Source organism: Leopardus geoffroyi, chromosome A2, assembly GCF_018350155.1.
Source record: "Leopardus geoffroyi isolate Oge1 chromosome A2, O.geoffroyi_Oge1_pat1.0, whole genome shotgun sequence".
Lineage (NCBI taxonomy): Eukaryota > Metazoa > Chordata > Mammalia > Carnivora > Felidae > Leopardus > Leopardus geoffroyi.
Window position 1 is genome coordinate 61,435,034 of NC_059331.1, and position 18,572 is coordinate 61,453,605.

An 18,572-nucleotide genomic window follows, 5' to 3' on the forward strand; every position below is an offset into this window, starting at 1 on the left:
CTGAGCTGCTCTGCACAGCCAGGGACGCTTTGCCTACAACGCCCCTCGTAGCTCTCCCTTCTTCTCCAGTGGGGGACACCCTGAGGGCTGGTGTGGCTCCTTGGGGAATGGGCAGGGGAGGAGGTGGCAAAGTCTGCAGCCTGCTGGTAAGACCGCATCCCTTCCCCAGGAACGACAGCAGCCACTGAGCAGGCAAAGAGCTCCTCACAGACTTCTCCTGGAGCAGACACACACCTTGCCTGAGTTCCTCAGTGTCTCCACCCCACAGTGTGTTTGTGGGTCCTCTCCTCCCCCCTGGTGTGAAGACCCCATCTGGACCAGGCCAGGCTCTGGCAGGAAAGCTGAACCCGTCCCAGAAGGCGAAGCCCCAGATCCTTTCCTTCCCCACAAAATGATGGTGTTAGGAGAGGATCTTCCTGGATAGGAATGATAAACAGTTAAAATAAAGTCTCAGATACTTTTAAATGTCTGGTGCATGATGGGGGGGCACCTACCCCAGCAGACTTGCTCACCTCTTGCTCTTCTGTTCGGGGACAGGCCTCACTGTGTTACATCTCACTTACGGAGTGTACATGGCTAGAACCCAATGTCAACAATGGGATCAAAGCCACTGGGACTATTTCTGAGGGAACACAAGCAGTCAGGTAGGAAGTTTCTATCTTTAAAGACCCAGTGAGTGAATATGCCATTAGCTTCCTAGTTCTTTTTTTTTTTTTTTTTTTACTTTTTTTTTTAATGATTTTATTATTTATTTTTGAGAGAGAGAGAGAGAGAGAGAGAGAGCATGAGCAGGGGAGGGACAGAGAAAGAGGGAGACACGGAATCCGAAGCAGGCTCCAGGCTCTGAGCCAACGTGGGGCTCAACATCATGAACTGTGAGATCACGACCTGAGCTGAAGTCGGACACTTAACTAAGTCCCCGAGGCGCCCCAGCTTCCTAGTTCTTAACTCAGTAATTCATCAGACAAGCAAAACTTAAAGTCTGATGTCGTGTGTTGGGAGGTGCAGAGAGGGAAGGTGGTGTGACCCCTTGTGAGAACACTTCAGTAGTTTCAGGCCCCCTGACCACAACACCCAGTTCTTTGAACCTACTCTAGAAAAACACTTGTGCATGTCCAGGGGAGACGTGATGTGTGGCATCATCTTACAGAGAAAACTGGAAACCTCCCTAACTATGTAACATGACCATGTCATATGATATGATATAAATGTCAAGATTTAGGTAGATCTGATCCTGGTTCTGACATGTTGGCTGAGGACAGCAAACTGCAGAATAGCATGAGAGCATTTAAGTAAAAACAGAATACATGCTCTGAAAAGCAAACTGTGTTATGTATATTTTCCCACAATAAAAAAATGGGGCGGGGGGGACAGAGCAAAGAACAAACATAATGTGTAAATGCACAGGAAAATGTCAGAATAGTTGCCTAGTTAAGACACAGGGGCAGGGGGTGGGGGGCAGGGAACGACACTCCAGGCGTATCTGGAAGTCTGTCTCTCTGATAAGAACAGCCTAATTAAAAATACACCAGGGACGCCTGGGTGGCTCAGTCGGTACAGGCCATGATCTCGCAGTCTGTGAGTTCGAGCCCCATGTCGGGCTCTGTGCTGACAGCTCGGAGCCTAGAGCTTGCTTCAGATTCTGTGTCTCCCTCTCTCTCTTTCTGCCCCTCCCCCACTCACACTCTGTCTCTCTCTCTCTCTCTCTCTCTCTCTCAAAAAATAAATAAATATTTAAAAAATTAAAAAAAAAAAGAAGAAGATTCTTGGAGCGCCTGGGTGGCTCAGTCAGTTAAGCGTCCGACTTCGGCTCAGGCCATGATCTCGCAGTCTGTGAGTTCAAGCCCCACGTCGGGCTCTGTGCTGACAGCTCGGAGCCTAGAGCTTGCTTCAGATTCTGTGTCTCCCTCTCTCTCTTTTTGCCCCTCCCCCACTCACACTCTGTGTGTGTCTCTCTCTCTCTCTCTCAAAAAATAAATATTTAAAAAATTAAAAAAAAAAAAAAAGAAGATTCTTGGGGCGCCTGGGTGGCTCAGTCAGTTAAGCGTCCGACTTTGGCTCAGGTCATGATCTCGCAGTCTGTGAGTTCAAGCCCAACGTCGGGCTCTGTGCTGACAGCTTGGAGCCTAGAGCTTGCTTCAGATTCTGTGTCTCCCTCTCTCTCTGCCCCTCTCCCGCTCATGCTCTGTGTCTCTCTGTCAAAAATAAATAAGCATTAAAAAAAAAATACACCAAAAATTTTAAAGTGGTAGTTTATGGAAATTTGGATTACATTTGATTTTGATTTTGTTTTATACTTTTTTTGTTTTTTAAATTATATGCCATTAACAATCTGAAATGTAAATATATTTAGCCCATGTAATCCAGGTTTGCTGTCCCTCCAAGTGAGTGTAGATGAGTGGCTGTAAGGCTCCTGAGGTAAGAGCCCCTTCAAGATGGGCTGTGGACAACAAAGGCTACAGACCTTGGTCCCACCAACATACTCGCTGACCCCCGACACTGCACAGGAACCCTGAAAGCCCACCAATGAATCATGGACCCCAGGTTAAGAACTTCTGATTTAGACAACATTTAAAACCACAGAAATAGGGGCGCCTGGGTGGCTCAATCGGTTAAGCATCTGACTCTCCACAACAGCTCAGGTCATGATCTCACAGTTTGTGGGATCGAGCCCCGTGTTGGGCTCTGTGCTGACAGGGTGGAGCCTGCTTGGGAATCTCTGTCTCCCTCTCTCTCTGCCCCTCCCCCAGTCATGTTCTCTTTCTCTCTCAAAAATAAACTTAAAAAAATAAAAAAAAATAAAAAACACCACAGAAACGCCACAATATGGCAGAGAACACATTGGGATTAGCAGAAATGGACTACAGACTCCCCGGCCCCCGGGAGTCCTGACAGCAAAGGCACAGGCAGAGCACAGAATACTAGCCATGGGGCAGCAAGGAGTGAAGGCCGGCAGGATGGAGCTGACGGTAGCAGGGTGAGGAGCTCCGTGTGTTCCGGCCCCACCACGCTGCTGTCACATGGACTCCCCCTCAGTGAGCAGTGGGCAGCGAGCCCACAAATGAGGCCAGGCCCACAGTCTGGCCAGGCACCCTGGTCTCTGCATAGCTCTAAACTCATGGGGCTGGGGGTCACGTCAGATGTATCCTTCCCTGTGATGCCTGCTTTCTCACCATTTCCTTCTGCAAAATGCCCAGCCCATCAGTAAGGGTCTCTTCCTTCTCTCCCAGCTCTCTTGCAGAGATTCATTTAGGAGAGAAGATGGGATTCAGAGGTGCCTCCATGAACAGCCCAGGAGAAATCACAGATCCCTTCCCATCCCTGCCCTGATGCCCTGGACTAGTTTCCACAGTACCGAGTCCAGCAGGCTGGACGTCTGCTGGTCAGCTGACTGAGACAGGCGAGAAAGTCCCAGGAAGTCAGGTCTTCCTGGCTGGACTCTGCCCTACCAGTGAAACCTGCAGAGTAGACACCCAGGGGTTATATCTGGAAGTACGGACTGTCCCCAAATGCGTACATGCCACAATGCGTGACAGTTCTCTCTACAAAATAAAATAAAGCAAAATTAAAGTTTTGTGACCTCAGCTCTGCAATGAGTACATGTCAGAAAACTACAGTTTAGTACTAACTGCAGACTCATGGGGACACCCGCTATGGTACAATATCAAATCTAAACTAATGCCACATGCTACAGGGACACCACTTAGGTAGAGCCTGCTGGCTCTGAGAGGGCTTACCAGGCCACCATAAACTCCACCTCTGACCCAGGTCTAAAAGGAGTGTGCTGGGACACCAAATGGGCCATCACATTTGGAAGACCAGACAGCAGCCGCACCACAGGCTCAGACATCACCCTGCCTCGCCTGCTCCCAACAAGAGGGGCCAGAACATGGTGGGACCTTGAACCCTCTGGAATCAGTCTGGCCTTCTGAGGGATGGGCCAGTGTTCATTCTACTTATGAACTCAAGAGTCCTGGGCACTTTATGACCAGAGCTCCCAGACCTAGAAAGCCTTCAGGTAGATGGAAAAGACCCACCACTTGGTTATCACAAACCCCCTGCTCCATGGAGGCTGAGGACAGAGCCAGCCCCCACCTGTAAGAGGCCTGACACCCACTGTCTCTACCCCACTGGAGCTGCTACCACAGCCACCAGGTCTAAGACCCTCTGAATGTAGACAGTAGTCAAAAAAAGAATTTTACCAACTAAAGCAATGACCTTGAGGCTAATTTTCCTCCTCTGGGAACTGAGGTATTGGATTAACTGTCATTCCCAGCTTTCATGACCACTTATATTATGGAAGCAAAAACTAATTACAGTTCATTGCTGAGGTTTTCTTTCACAAGTAAGGAATTTTTTCAAAAATTACGAACTCTGTGTGTCACCATCTTTTCCTCAAGAAAGAACATTTTAGCACCCAGGCGGTGGAAAGCGGTGATGTCAGAACAGGGGCTGCCACCCTATCGGGGCCCGCGGCCCTGGCCTGACCCGAGTCCCGACCCGAAGCCCCAGCCGGGCGGGCAGAGGCCTCCCCTACCCCCAGGGACCTCCCCCCACTACGGGGACCCTCGGGGACCCTCGGGCTGCGCCCCGCGGGGTGGGGGGAGGGCCCGGCATCCGCTCCCGGAGAGCAAGTGGAAAACAGCTGCGCAGGGCAGGGCGGGGGCGCCGGCCGACCGGGCTCCGGGCCCTCGGGGCCCAGCGGCTCCCGGATTCCGGGCCGCGCCCCCGCCCTGCTCCCAGTCCCCCGCCCGGCCGCCCCCGACCCGCGCCCCCGCGCCCTCCCCCCCCCCCCCCCGCCCGGCCGCGCCCGCCCAAGGTCTGCTGGAGGCCCGCGGGGCCCGGCGGGCGGGGGTCCGGGCTGGGGGCTGCGGGCCAGGGGCAGTGAAGGCGGCCCGCGCCCGCACCTGCACCCGGACGCCCCCACCCCGCGGCCCGCAGACCCCTCCCCGGCGCGGCCTGAGCGCCTCACTCACCCGGGCGACGCCATCAGCGCGGCGAGGTCTCGGCGCTGCCGCCGCCTCCGCTTCCTCCGCGCCGAGCGCCTCCGCCGGGGAGGGGCCTCGCGCCGGCCACGGCCGCCCGCCCGGGCCGCTCCGGACGGCAGGGGTGCGGGGAGGGGGCCCGGGCCGCTCGGGGACGGGTCCGGGATGGTGGTGGGGCGCTCGGGAAGGTAGCCCAGGGCGCTCGGGGAGGGGGTCCGGGGCGATGGGGGCGCTCGGGGAGCGGTCCCGGGGCGGCGGGAAGGGGGCCCGGGGTGGTGGTGGGGCGCTCGGGAGGGAGCCCAGGGCGGCGGGGAGGGAGTCCGGGGCGATGGGGGGCGCTCGGGGAGCGGTCCCGGGGAGGCGGGGAGGGGGCCCGGGGTGGTGGTGGGGAGGGAGCCCAGGGCGCTTGGGTAGGGGGTCTGGGGCGATGGGGGGCGCTCGGGGAGCGGTCCCGGGGCGGCGGGGGGCGATCCGGGAGGAGGCGCGGGTCAGCAGAGGGAGGCGCTCGGGGAGGGGGCCCGGGACAGTGGATCGGGCGCTTGGGGAGGAACGCAGGGGGTCGTTGGAAGCGCGCCTGGGAGCGGTGGGGTTCGCCGAGCTTTTGGAGGTGTTGGGAGAGGGCCCAGTATCGTCTCCCAGCGGCCTTGGGCGGGGGTGGGGGCGACACAGCACCGGCTTGGACCCGGAGCAGGGGCGACCGCGGCGGCCCACCTGCCCGGGTGCCCGTGGGCCAGGACTCTCGGACGGGTGCCTAGGTTGCCAAACCAACCGAACACCTGTCCCGGGGCCACGAAGCTGCGGCGGGACTGGCTGAAGTGGACACCTCCCTGCGATCTGAGTTTAATTTCTGTAAGGAAAGCGTTTCTTTAGCCCAGGAGAGCAAGGCGTTGTTACTACTATTAAACAAGTGGTAACTTTGCTATTTCTTACTTGATTAAGTGCTGTCTTGCATGAGTTGCTGGCCTCTCTGAGCCAGTTACCCCGTGTAAAATGTGTATAAAAGTACACTGTTCATCTCTAAGGACCGTGGAGCACTTTTATTATTCTTTACGTTGTGTTATTAAGCAATAATAATGAGTCTGGGGTTCCCACAGTGGGTTTCACAGGCACCATCTGTGAGTGCTTGAGCCTCAGTTGCTGTTTCAGCAAAATGAGTTTTCAAAAATAAATGAGCTCTTGTAAGTGAAAACGCCTGACAAAAAGCTCTGGAAAATATAAACCACTGTTGATCACATTTCTGTGTTATATTCGGTATTATTGATAATCAATATTTTGTTTTTACTGCTAATAAGAATGAGAGATAGCAAAGCAATGACTGAAAACCTTGCCTCTGGAGCCAGAATATCTGGGTTGAAATCTGAGAGCCACCAATTACCAACTCTGGAAACATGGGCAAGATAGAATCTTCTCAGGGCCATAGTTTACTCATTTGAAAAATCAGGTAGAAATAGGTGCCTTTCTCTGAGGGTTGAATGAGTTAATATTTGTACAGTGACTAATACATTGGCTGGTGCATGGTCTCTTCCCCTTCCTGAAAATCCATATACCGTTGTGAGGATCCGTGTTCCCTTCGGTAAAATGGAAGCTCACGGAATTGCTGCCCTAAGTTCAGAAGGTAATTAATGCTCTGTAAAGGGAGTTAAGTAAATCCACAGGGGCTTCGAGACCCCAAATCGGAAGAAATCTCAGAGGACCAGGGTTAGGAAGAGTTTGGGAGCGGACAACTGTTAAATGGCCTAGTTCAAGGCAGTAATGATTGCTACTAGAATGAGGGAGGTCAGATAATTTTTTTAAATAAACTTAGTTAAATTTTAAATATATGGGGCACCAGGGTGGCTCAGTCAGTTAAGCATCCAACTCTGGATTTTGGCCCAGGCCATGATCTCATGGTAGTGAGACAGAGCCCACATCTCGTTGGGCTCTGTGCTGGGTATAGAGCTTGCTTAAGATTCTCTCTCTCCCTCTCTCTCCCTGCCCCTCCCTCACCTCAAAAATAAATACATAAATACATAAATAATACTTTAAAGTAATAACTATATACAAGGTCTCCGATATATTATTCTTCCTTAACATAAGTTTTAGTGTGTGTGCCATTTCACTGCCTGGTGGATGATTCTGTTCTAACCAGCCCATATTGTTGGACATAAATACTGCTGCAGTATTCATTATTATAAGGAATACGGACAATAAATGTCCTCATAGCCAAAACTCCCCAACCATGATTACTTCATCCAGTAATCATCCATGATTATTTCCTTAAGCCAAGTTTCTAGGAGCTGTATTTCTAGGTCAGATGATATTAGTATTTTAAGTCTTTTCAGATAAATATATAATATACATATATACATACAAACACATACATATATACTAATACACACGTATATACACTCACACATATATACACACATGAAAACACATATACGTGCCGATAACATGTATATATGCACTTACATATATACACATACATATATACATATGGACAACACATATACATACACTTACATATTTAAACGTACCTATACACGAACCTACAGATTACTCTCCCAGCATAGTCACCAACACCGGTAATAGTGCCAGTTTCCCAAAACTCACTCTGTAAATTTCACAATTTCTTTTATTGCCAGTGTGATAGGTTAAAAAAACAGTATTTTGGCAAAATGGCTCACTAGGAAGTTCCCGGTTCTCATATCCCCACAGAAACGTGAAGAAAACCACCTGAAACTCTCTGAACTAATTGTGTAGAGGCTCTGAACACCCAAGATTTACAGCAACCAAGCAAACACTCAAGCAAGAAAAGGTCATATTTAAAATTGCAGGAAAGTTCAGTGGCATTTTTAATTGCATTGTCCCACCCCTTCCCCACAGTAGCAGTGGCCTTGGCCTTCAACAGGTAGTATCCAGTTTCCCAGTCCCCACAGACTCATTGCCTTCAACAGGCCTTATTCACAAACTACCTTAGAACAAACGGTAAAGGGAGTCCTTCCGACTGAAATGGCAGGGCACTATGGGTAAGAGACAGCCCTAAAACCTGAAACTATAAAACTCTTGGAAGAAAACCTAGGGAAAAAGCTAAATACTGCACTCTGCAATGAATTCTTGGATAAAACACCAAAAGCACAGGCAACAATAGCAAAAAATAGACAAGCACAGCAAAGGAAACAATCAGCAAAACGAAAAGGCAACCTAGGGAATGGAAGAAATTATTTGCAAACCACAAATCCCATATGAGGTTAATATTCAAAATATAGAAGAACTCCTACAACTCAATAATAATTTTTTAAAAACTGATTTAGGAGTGCCTGGGTGGCTCAGTCGGTTAATCTTCTGACTTTGGCTCAGGTCATGATCTCAGGGTTCATGGGTTCAAGCCCCGCATTGGGCTCTCTGCTGTCAGCACAGAGCCTGCTTCAGATCCTTTGTCCCCCCACCCTCAAAAATAAATGAATAAACTTAAGGAAGACTGATTTTAAAATGGGCAAAGGACCTCCAGACATTTCTCAAAAGAAGACGTACAAACGGCCAACAGGTATATAAAAGGTGTTCAACATAACCTCATCAGGGAAATGCAAATGAAAACCACAATACGATATCACCTCACACCTGTTAGAATGGCCATTGTCAAAAAAACAAAACATACATGTTGGTAAGGATGTTGAGAAACAGGGTACCTTGTACACTGTTGGTGGGAATGCAAACTGGTGCAGCCACTGTGGAAAACAGTATAGAGGTTCCTCAAAAACCTAAACATAGAAATACCATATGATCTGGGGCACCCAGGTGGCTTAGTGGTTGGGCATCCAACTCTTGATTTTGGCTCAGGTGATGACTCCAGAGTTGTGGGATCAAGCCCCGTGTTGGGCTCTGCACTGAGCATGGAGTTGGCTTAGGATTCTCTCTCTCTCTCTCTCTCTCTCTCTCCCCCCTTCCCCACCCCTCTCCCCCAATCACAGGCTCTCTCTCTCAAATAAAAATAAAAAATAAAAGAAAAATTAAAAGAAAACAATACCATATGATCCAAAATCACACATCTGAGTATATATCCAGAAGTACTGAAGATCTCAAAGAGATATCTATACTCCAATATTCACTGCAGCATTATTCATAATAATCAAGATATGGAAACAACCTAATTGTCTATCAAGAAATCAATGGATAAAGAAAAATGTGGTGTATAAATACAATAGAATATCAGTGAGCCTTTAAAACATAGAAAATCCTGACATTTGCAATGACATGGATGTACCTGAAGAACATTACGCTAAGTGAAATAGACCAAAGGACAAATACTGCATGATCCCACTTTTAAGAGGAATCTAAAATAGTAAATTTAAAACCACAACATAGAATAGTGGTTACCAGGGCTGGGAGGAGGGAAAAACGGAGAGGTGTTGGTTAGTCTAAGTTACGCAAAATGAGTAACTTTTGGAGATCTAATGTACAATATAGGGTCTATATTAACAACACTCAATGGCATACTTAAAAATACGCTAAGAAGGTAGATCTTATGTTAAGTGCCATTAACCACATACACACAAGCATATATATATATATATAAAATAAACAAATAAATAAACATAAATAATAACAATACATATAGGGAATGAGAGGAAAGCTTTTGGAGGTGATGGATAGGTTTATGGCCTTCATTGTGATGTTTTCACAGGGACATTATGATCTCCAAGCTTATCAAAGTGTATACATTTTGTATGTACAGCTTTTTGAATTTCAGTCATACTCAAAGAGATTGAGAAAAGTCCATTGCACTTCCACTCACTAACAATGAGCAATACGAAAAAGAAATTAAGGAATCAATTCTATTTACATTAGCATCAAAAAGAAAAAATCTTTAGAAATACATTTACTCAGGGGCACCTGGGTGGCTCAGTCGGTTCAGTGTCTGACTTCGGCTCAGGTCATGATCCCACCGTTGGTGGGTTTGAGTCCCGCGTCGGGCTCTGTGCTGACAGCTCAGAGCCTGGAGCCTCCTTTGCGTTCTGTGTCTCTCTCTCTGTCCCTACTCTACTCAAGCTCTCTGTCACTCTCTCAAAATAAATAAATAAACATTGAAAAAAATTTAAAAAAAAAAGAAATACATTTACTCAAAATGACAAAAAATGTGACACTGGAAACTACAAAAACAATGTTGAAAATACGAATGCAGATATAAATAAGTGGAAAGATATCCCATGTTCACAGATTGGAAATCTTAATACTGTTAAGATGTCAATGTTACCCAAAGCAATTTACAGATTCAATGGAGTTCCAATCAAAATCTCAAAACATTTGTTTACAGAATAGAAGAAGTCATCCTAAAATTTATACGGAATCTCAAGAACACTGAATAACAAAAACACTCTTAAAAATGAAGAACAAAGTTGGAGGACTCATACATCCGAATTTCAAAACTAGCTATAAAACTTAGTAATCAAAATAGTGTAGTACATAAACACAGACATATAGGCCAATGGAATAGAAAAATGAGCCCAGAAATAAATTCTCACATACATGGTCCAACATATTTTTGACTCAAGTGCTAAGACCATTCAATGTGGAAAGGACAGTTTTTCAACAAGAATGAAGTTGGACCCATAGCTTACATCATATACAAAAATTACTCAAAATTGGTCAAAGACCCAAACATGCAAGTTAAAACAATAAAACTCTTGGAAAAAACATAGGGGAAAAGCTTCATGACACTGATTCTTTTGGATATGACACCAAAAGCATAGGCAACAAAAGAAAAAACTTGATCAATTAGACTTCTTCAAAGTTTTGTGTATCAAAGGACATTATCAAAAGAGTGAAGACAACCCACAGAATGGGAGAAGATATTTGCAAATCATATATCTGATAATGGACTCATATCCAAAATACATAAGAAACCCTACAACTCAACCACAAAAAAAAAAAAAAAAACAAAAACAAAAACCCAAACAACCCAATTAGAAAATGGGCAAAGGGCTTGAATAGACATTTCTCCAAGGAAGATGTCTCACAGCAAATGAGCACATGAAAATATGCTCAACATCATTAGTCATTAAAGAAATGCATTAAAGTATGTGAGATACCACTTCCCACATACTAAAATGACTACCACCAAACAAAAGAAAATATCAAGTGTCAATGAGGATGTGGAGAAACTGGGACCCTAGTACAGTGTTGGTGGGAATGTAAGATGGTTTGATCACTGTAGAAAACAGTTTGGCAGTTGCTAAAAATGCTAAACACAGAAATACCATATGATCCAGCAATTATGCTTCTGGGGTACATGTCCCAAAGAAGTGAAAGCAGGAACTCAAACGGATACTTGTACACTAAGGTTCAAAGTAGCAGGTATTCACCATAGCGAGAAGGTGGAAACAACCCAAATGCCCATCAACAACTAAATGGATAAACAAAATATGGTATAAACATAAAATGGAGTATTATTCATTCACAAGAAATGGTGGAATTTTGATTCATACTACAACACGAATGAAACTTGAAAACACACTATGTGAAATAAGCCAGACACAAAAGGATATTGTGGGACTCCACTTACGTGAGGAACCCAGAGCAGGCAAGCTAACAGATACAGAAAGTGGATTAGCAGTTACCAGGGTCCAGAGGTGGGAGAATGGGGAGTTACTGCTTAGTAGCTACAGAGTCTCTGTGGAATGATAGTTTTAGAAAAACTGATGCCGTGGTTGTACAACATTGGGAATGTAATGAATGCCACAGAACTGTACACTTAGAATTATTACAATGGTAAATTTTATGTTGTATATATTTTGCCAAAACAAAAAAAATTGAAGAGAATCTATTTAGACATCTCAGAAATTTAAAAAGTATATTGTTGAAATAAAAGGTCTGAAAGAGTGGATTTTAATTATCAGAAAATGCAAACTATATACTTAATCAGAGCTAATCCTAAAACAGTTAAAAGCACTGAAAATTTATTTTAATATCATAATTATCTAATGAGTTGGTAAGAAAGCTGGGCATTCTCTGGTCAGGTCCCAGAAGCAAAGAGATGAGCCTAGAGAATGACAGCAGCTTCCTTCTGGGGACCTTCACCACACCAGGGAACCTGCATTCGAGATTTCACAGCTTCCAGCATTTGAGGAACAGAAACCAGCCCTCAGGACCCATCCAAGGTAGGGGCTGTAAAAGAGTAGCCTCTGTCTCTAAGGCTAGGATTCCAAAGGGTCATACCCAGTGAAAGAGAAATAACTGGCCTCCACCCCTGAGGAGAGTGTCTCCAATTTGGTTTGGAAGAGGATTCCCTCTGAGGATATGAAAACCACGAGTAGCCCTTTCATGGCTGTGCAGCCTGAACTCCTACCACCTGGGTAACCTGAAAATTAGAAGGAACTTTAGAGTGATCCTGGGTTGGGAGTGCTTCTAGAGCCTGGCAGATGCCAACACAAATCCCCTCTGAAAGAATCCACATTTATTCGGGGCATCAGAGAATTTATGAAATAAGATTCCAAGAAAAATCAAATTCCAAAGAAAAATTCCAAATAAAATTTTGGTAGTCAAAAATAACACAAACAGAAACATGGCACCATGAATGAGAAAACAAAAACAACAAAGTCAAACAGACCTTTAAGAATTTCAGATAAATGGAATTATTAGACACAGACTTTACAATAACTTTGAAATAGACAAAAGATAACCTTGAAATATATCCAAAAAGGATGAGATTTGAAAAACAATCAAAATTTAAATACAATAGAATTGAAATTACAAGTGTAACAGATGGGTTTAATAGCAAATTAGACACACTGAAATTAGTGAAATGGAAAATAGTACTGAAAAGGTTATCAGTAATGGAGAACAGGTCAAAGTGAAGGAAAAGATGAAAAAGGGCTAAGAAACACACAAGATAATGTCAGAAGGTCTAACATATGTATAATTATGGACTCAGACAGGAGAACAGAGAAAATGGAGAAGCAATGTCTGAAAAGACAGTTACTAAGAATTTTCCAGAACTGATGAAAGATACTGCCTCACAGCTTCAAAGGGCTAGACAAATCTCAAGTGGGACAAATAAAAAGAAATCCACACCAGGTTCTATAAGAATGAAATGCATAAGAGACTGTACTTTAGGTGAAAGGAAATTAGCAGATGGATCTGGGCTTCAAGAAGTAATAAAGAGCACAGAAAATAGTAATTTAAGCAAACATTGGCCTTAAAAACAATAATAATGTATTGTGGGTTAAATTTAAAAATGTTTAAAGCAAGAGTTGGAGGCAAAGTAATGGTCTCCCAAAGATGCCCACATACTAATCCCCATACCCTAGGAATATTTCGTGTCACATGGCAAAGGAAAGTTAAGAGTGCAGATGGAATTAAGGATGGTCATCAACTGACTTTAATGTGGAGTACCTATCTGGATTGGGGGAAGGGACAGTGCCATTACCAGGGTCCAGGAAGGTCGATGAGGAGATGCAAGGACTGCTCGGTCGGCTGTCGCTGGATCTGAAGAATGAGCAAGGAGTCACGAGACAAGATCGACAGGCACTGGGAAAGGAAAGGAAACAGAATTCTCACCAGGGGCCTCTGGCAAGGAACACAGCCTTGTCAGCACCTCTAAGCTACAGAACTGGAAGATGATGAATTAGTGCTATACCAAGCCACTAAGCTGGTGATAATTTGTTACAGAGCAATAGAAAACCAATAGAGAGTTACAATACATGTCCACAATAGCTTCAGAGTTGGAAAATAGAGTTAAAGTATTTTAAGAGTCTTTATCGAGGGTGTAAGTGGTGTGAAACTAGCTGGAAGCAGCTTCTTACAAGCCACTTCTGCACCTCTCTTTCCAAGTGCACATTCACTGAAGGTAGCCTGAAACCAGATGAAAGTATTTACATCACAGAAATAGGCAAGTGTTACAAATTGAACTTTTATTTACTAAATGTGTTACTTTTTAAGAGAAAGAGCATTTGGAATTCTTGGAGTAAACAATGAAAGTACTACACCCTAACTTGGCTTCCAAAGTATTTGGGGAGAGGGGTTAACAGTGGGAGAGGAGAAAAAAACACCAAATATATACAAAAGAGGATAAGAAGAAACATGAAACTGGTAGTTCAAGAAAAAGTACAAGAGGATAGTTATAAATTGAAACATATCAGTAATTACAATCATGTAAATATGCTAAATGTTCAAGTTAAAAGACAGTTTGTCATGCTGGTATTAAGGAGACACTTCTCAAGCATAAGTATACTGAGAGGTTGAAAGTCAAAGGATACAAAAGATATTTAGGTAAATTCTAACCAAAAGAAAGTTTCTATAGCTACACTAATACCAGACAAAAGAGATTTCAAAGCAAAAATCACTACAAAGGATAAAGAGGAAAACTTCATAAAGATTAAATGTTATTTCACCTGGCAGATAAAGCAATTTTACATTTGCATGTGCCTCATAATATAACCTTAAATACATAAAACATAAGCATTGATAAAATGACGAAGAGTATTTTAAAAAATTCAACGAGTACATTTTAAAGGTCTTACTGTTTTACTCAGTGATTCGTGAATTGGGCAGCATCCCATGCAGCAGATGGAAAGAAGCTCTGAAGAGCTGGACACAATGAAAGACTTTGACAGGCAGAAGGAGCAAGGACAAGGAAGTGGACTGGTTCTAGCAAGGTCACTGCCCTTTAGGGGATGGCAAGGGTGTAGCAGGCAGATGACCTCACTAGTGCTGACCAGGTGGTTCCTGATTGACGAGTCTAAGTCTCAATCTGGTGATGTGGGGTTTAGCACAAGTGACTCCATTTTGGGCCTGTTGTCTTGTTTTTAACAAAGGAAATAGACTAATCTAACATCATGGTGGGAGATTTTAGCATCATTCAGAAACACACACACAATCAATTAAGCACATGGGATATACAAACATAAATCTGACTTAAGGGACATTTTTGATGTATGGAAAAGTCACAATGATTGTACAACATTCCCCTATCCTCTTCACCCACTATAGCCAAATGTTAACATCTTATATAACCACAGTTCAATTATCAAAAGTAAGAAATTAACATTATTGCAATGTCACCAAATAAACTACAGACCTCACCCAGATTTCATCAGCTATCCCATTAATGGTTTTTTTGGTCCCAAAATCCAATCCAGGGCTCCACTCCAATTTAGCTGTCATGTTTCCTTATTCTCTTCTAATTTGTGACAGATCCTGTCTTTCCTTGTCTTTTATGACCTTGACACTTTTGAAGAGTACAGGTCAGGTATTTTGAAGAATGTCCTTCATTTTGGGTTTGTTTGATGTTATCTCATAAGTAGACTAAGGTTATAGATTTTGGAGAACTATACTACAGAAATGTTTTCCAAATTGTTCTGGCTGTGGCCAATGGGAACTTTTTCAGGTTGGCTTCTGTGTCTTTCTATGTGCCCCCATCCTTTTCTCTTTTTACCTAGCACTTCCTTACTTTCTGCCACCAAAGAAACTCCAGAATTAGCTTGTATTTTCCTTGCCTCAGCCCTGGAACCAAGCACTTCTCCAAGTGGCCCTGGCCCCTTGGACTCAAGAATTGTATTTAGAAACCAAGATCTGGGAGCTAGGTGTGCTCATCACTATCAGTGTGTCATTGTTTTTAGGCCCTCAGCTGACAGATCAGGAAAACCTGTGTATATATACCAAGTCATATCTACACATCTCTATTGATCTACCTACAAATACATATGAGTGTGTGTGTATGTATATGTGTGTGTGTGTATGTATGTGTGTGTATTCAGCAGAAAATAAGAAATGTTGGCAAGAATGTGGAGAAACTGGGACCTTTGTGCATTGGTGGTGGCATTGTAAGATGGTGGTCATTATGGAAAAAGTATGGTGGTCCTCAAAATGTTAAACATAAAGGGGCACCTGGGTGGTTCAGTCAGTTAGGCGTCCGACTTCGGTTCAGGTCATGATCTCACAGGTTGTGGGTTTGAATACTGCATCAGGCTCTGTGCTGACAGCTCAGAGTCTAGAGCCTGCTTTGGATTCTGTGTCTCCCTCTCTCTCTGCCCCTCCCCTGCTCACATTCTGTCTCTCTCTCAAAAATAAACATTAAAAATTTTTTTTTCAAAGTTAAACATACAATTAACATTTGATCCAGCAATTTCTTTTCTGGGTATATAACTAAAATAATTGAAAAGATGGACTCCAACAGATATCTGTTCATCAGTGTTCATAAAAACATTATTCACAATAGCCAAAAGGTGGAAACAACCCAAATGACCACTGATGGATAAATAAAAGTGGTATATACATATGATAAAATATCAAAAAAAGGAATGTAATCCCTTGAAAAAAGGAATGTAATTCTGAAATATACTAAAATAAGGATGTTCCTTAAAGACATTATGCTAAGTGAAATAAGCCAAACAAAAAAAGTCTGGCATTAGTGTACAAATATGGTATGAGTCCACTTATATAAGGATACTTGAATACAAATACAGAAAGTAGAACAGAGGTTACCAGGGCTGTGGGGAGGAAGAATGGGGAGTTACTGTTTAATGGGTTCAGAGTTTCAGTTTAGGATGAAAAAAAAGTTCTGGAAATAGATAACGATGTTGGTTGCATACCAGTGTGAATGTACTTAATCCCACTGAACTGTACACTTAAAAATGGTACCATGCTATTGGGGAAACCCAGTGTGGAAAGCAGATTGTGACAAATAACCTAATTGTATTATAAATATATAGCATACCACATTTGAAAAGGGTGGGAATGAAGGAACTAAAACCTACATAACTTTGGAAAAGTGTTTTTCACTGGATACTATAAGGCTAATGACAAAAAGAATGATACATAAACAGACTGGTTAGTAAATGTTTCACACATCCTGTAACCCACAGGATATGGGTTAGCAATTCTGAAATTATGAGTATAACAAATATGAAAATATAGATAATGAGAGTATGTTTCCCAACATCAGGGAAAGAAGTTACAGATACACAAAGGAAGAATGCTACCCTGTGGTGCTAGATGAGATTCTGACGTACCAGTATGAACTCTATATGCAATTTTAAAATTGTTGGTAGGGTCGCCTGGGTGACCCTGTCAGTTAAGCGTCCAAATTCAGCTAAGGTCATGATCTCACAGCTCGTGGGTCAGAGCCCCACATCGGGCTCTGTGCTGACAGCTCAGAGCCTGAACCCTGCTTTGGATTCTGTGTCTCCCTCTCTCTATGTCCCTCCCCCGCTCATGCTGTGTCTCTGTCTCTCTCAAAAAAATTTTTTTAATTGTTGGCAAAATATAATAACATAAAGGTTCCCATTTTAACTTAAAATGTGTTCATTGTGGTATATAGTTTTATGAGTTCTGAAAAATGAATAGAGTTGTACGTTCACCACAGTCCACTCAAAAATTTCCTTTGCAGTTTGTAGTCAGCCTCTTCTCCTAATCCCCAACCCATGGCAACCACTGATCTTTATATATTCCTCTGAGTTGGCCCTTTCCAGCATGTCATATATATGGACTCATATAATTTATATCCCTTTGGGTCTGGCTTCTTTCATTCAGAATACTTATTTTTAGGTAGTGATAAAAAAAATCATAAAGATGAAATGTTAACTTCACCAGGAAAATATAACAATTTCTAATTTGCATGTGACTAATAGCATTGTCTCAAAATATATAAAACAAACACTAATAATGAAAAGAAATAACAATCAGTAAAAATACATCATCCTGCTACTTTGCTGAATTCATTTATTAGTTAACAGTTTTGTAGCATCGTTAGGATGCTATCATCTGCCAACAGAGATCATTTTACTTTTTCCTGCCACTTTGGATGCCTTTTTTTTTTTTTTTTTTTTTCAACGTTTATTCATTTTTGGGACAGAGAGAGACAGAGCATGAACGGGGGAGGGGCAGAGAGAGAGGGAGACACAGAATTGGAAACAGGCTCCAGGCTCTGAGCCATCAGCCCAGAGCCCGACGCGGGGCTCGAACTCACGGACCGCGAGATCGTGACCTGGCTGAAGTCGGACGCTTAACCGACTGCGCCACCCAGGCGCCCCTGGATGCCTTTTATTTCTTTTTCTTGCTTAATTGCTCTGGCTAGAACTTCTAGTACGATGTTGTAGAGAAGTAGTGAAAACATCCTTGCCGTATTCCTGACCTTAAAGGAAAAGTTTTCAGTCTTTCCCCATTGAGTGTTACATCTGCTGTGTTTTTCATTTATGGCTTTTATTACATGGAAGTAGTCTCCTTCTATTCCTAATTTGTTGTGTTTATCATAAAAGGATGTTGAATTTGACAGATGATTTCTCTGCACCAAGTGAGATGATCATGTGTTTTTCCCCTTCATTTTATTGATGTGGTGCATGATATTGATTGATTTGCATAATTTGAACCATCTTTGCATACCAGGGATAAATCCCACTTGGTCATAATGTAAAATCCTCTTAAAATGCTGCTGAATTGTTTACTAGTATTTTGTTGACGATTTTTGCATCAATGTTCATAAGGGACATTCGTCTGTAGTTTTCTTTGCTTGCAGTCTTTGTCTGGCTTTGGCCATCAGAGTTATGCTAGCCTCATAGAATGAGCTACAAAACAAACACTAATAATGAAAAGAAATAACAATCAGTAAAAATA

At 43.5% G+C, this 18,572-nt stretch overlaps 1 protein-coding gene across 8 annotated transcripts in view; it reads right to left on the reverse strand.

Moving 5' to 3' along the window:
- The window catches only part of LOC123606133 (up-regulator of cell proliferation), a 58,650-nt gene that overhangs the window by 23,119 nt on the left and 16,959 nt on the right, over window positions 1–18,572 (reverse strand). For 2 of the 8 annotated variants that reach the window (XM_045494097.1, XM_045494096.1), the window contains exon 1: window positions 4,977–5,242. The exons of 3 other annotated variants lie outside the window; for them this stretch is intronic. In XM_045494097.1, the coding sequence (XP_045350053.1) occupies window positions 4,977–4,990 (14 nt within the window). In that variant the 5' untranslated portion in view covers window positions 4,991–5,242. Of the gene's footprint in view, window positions 1–234; window positions 757–4,976; window positions 5,243–18,572 lie in introns of those variants that run through there. 3 more of the 8 variants (XM_045494104.1, XM_045494100.1, XM_045494101.1) reach the window with 3 other exon arrangements.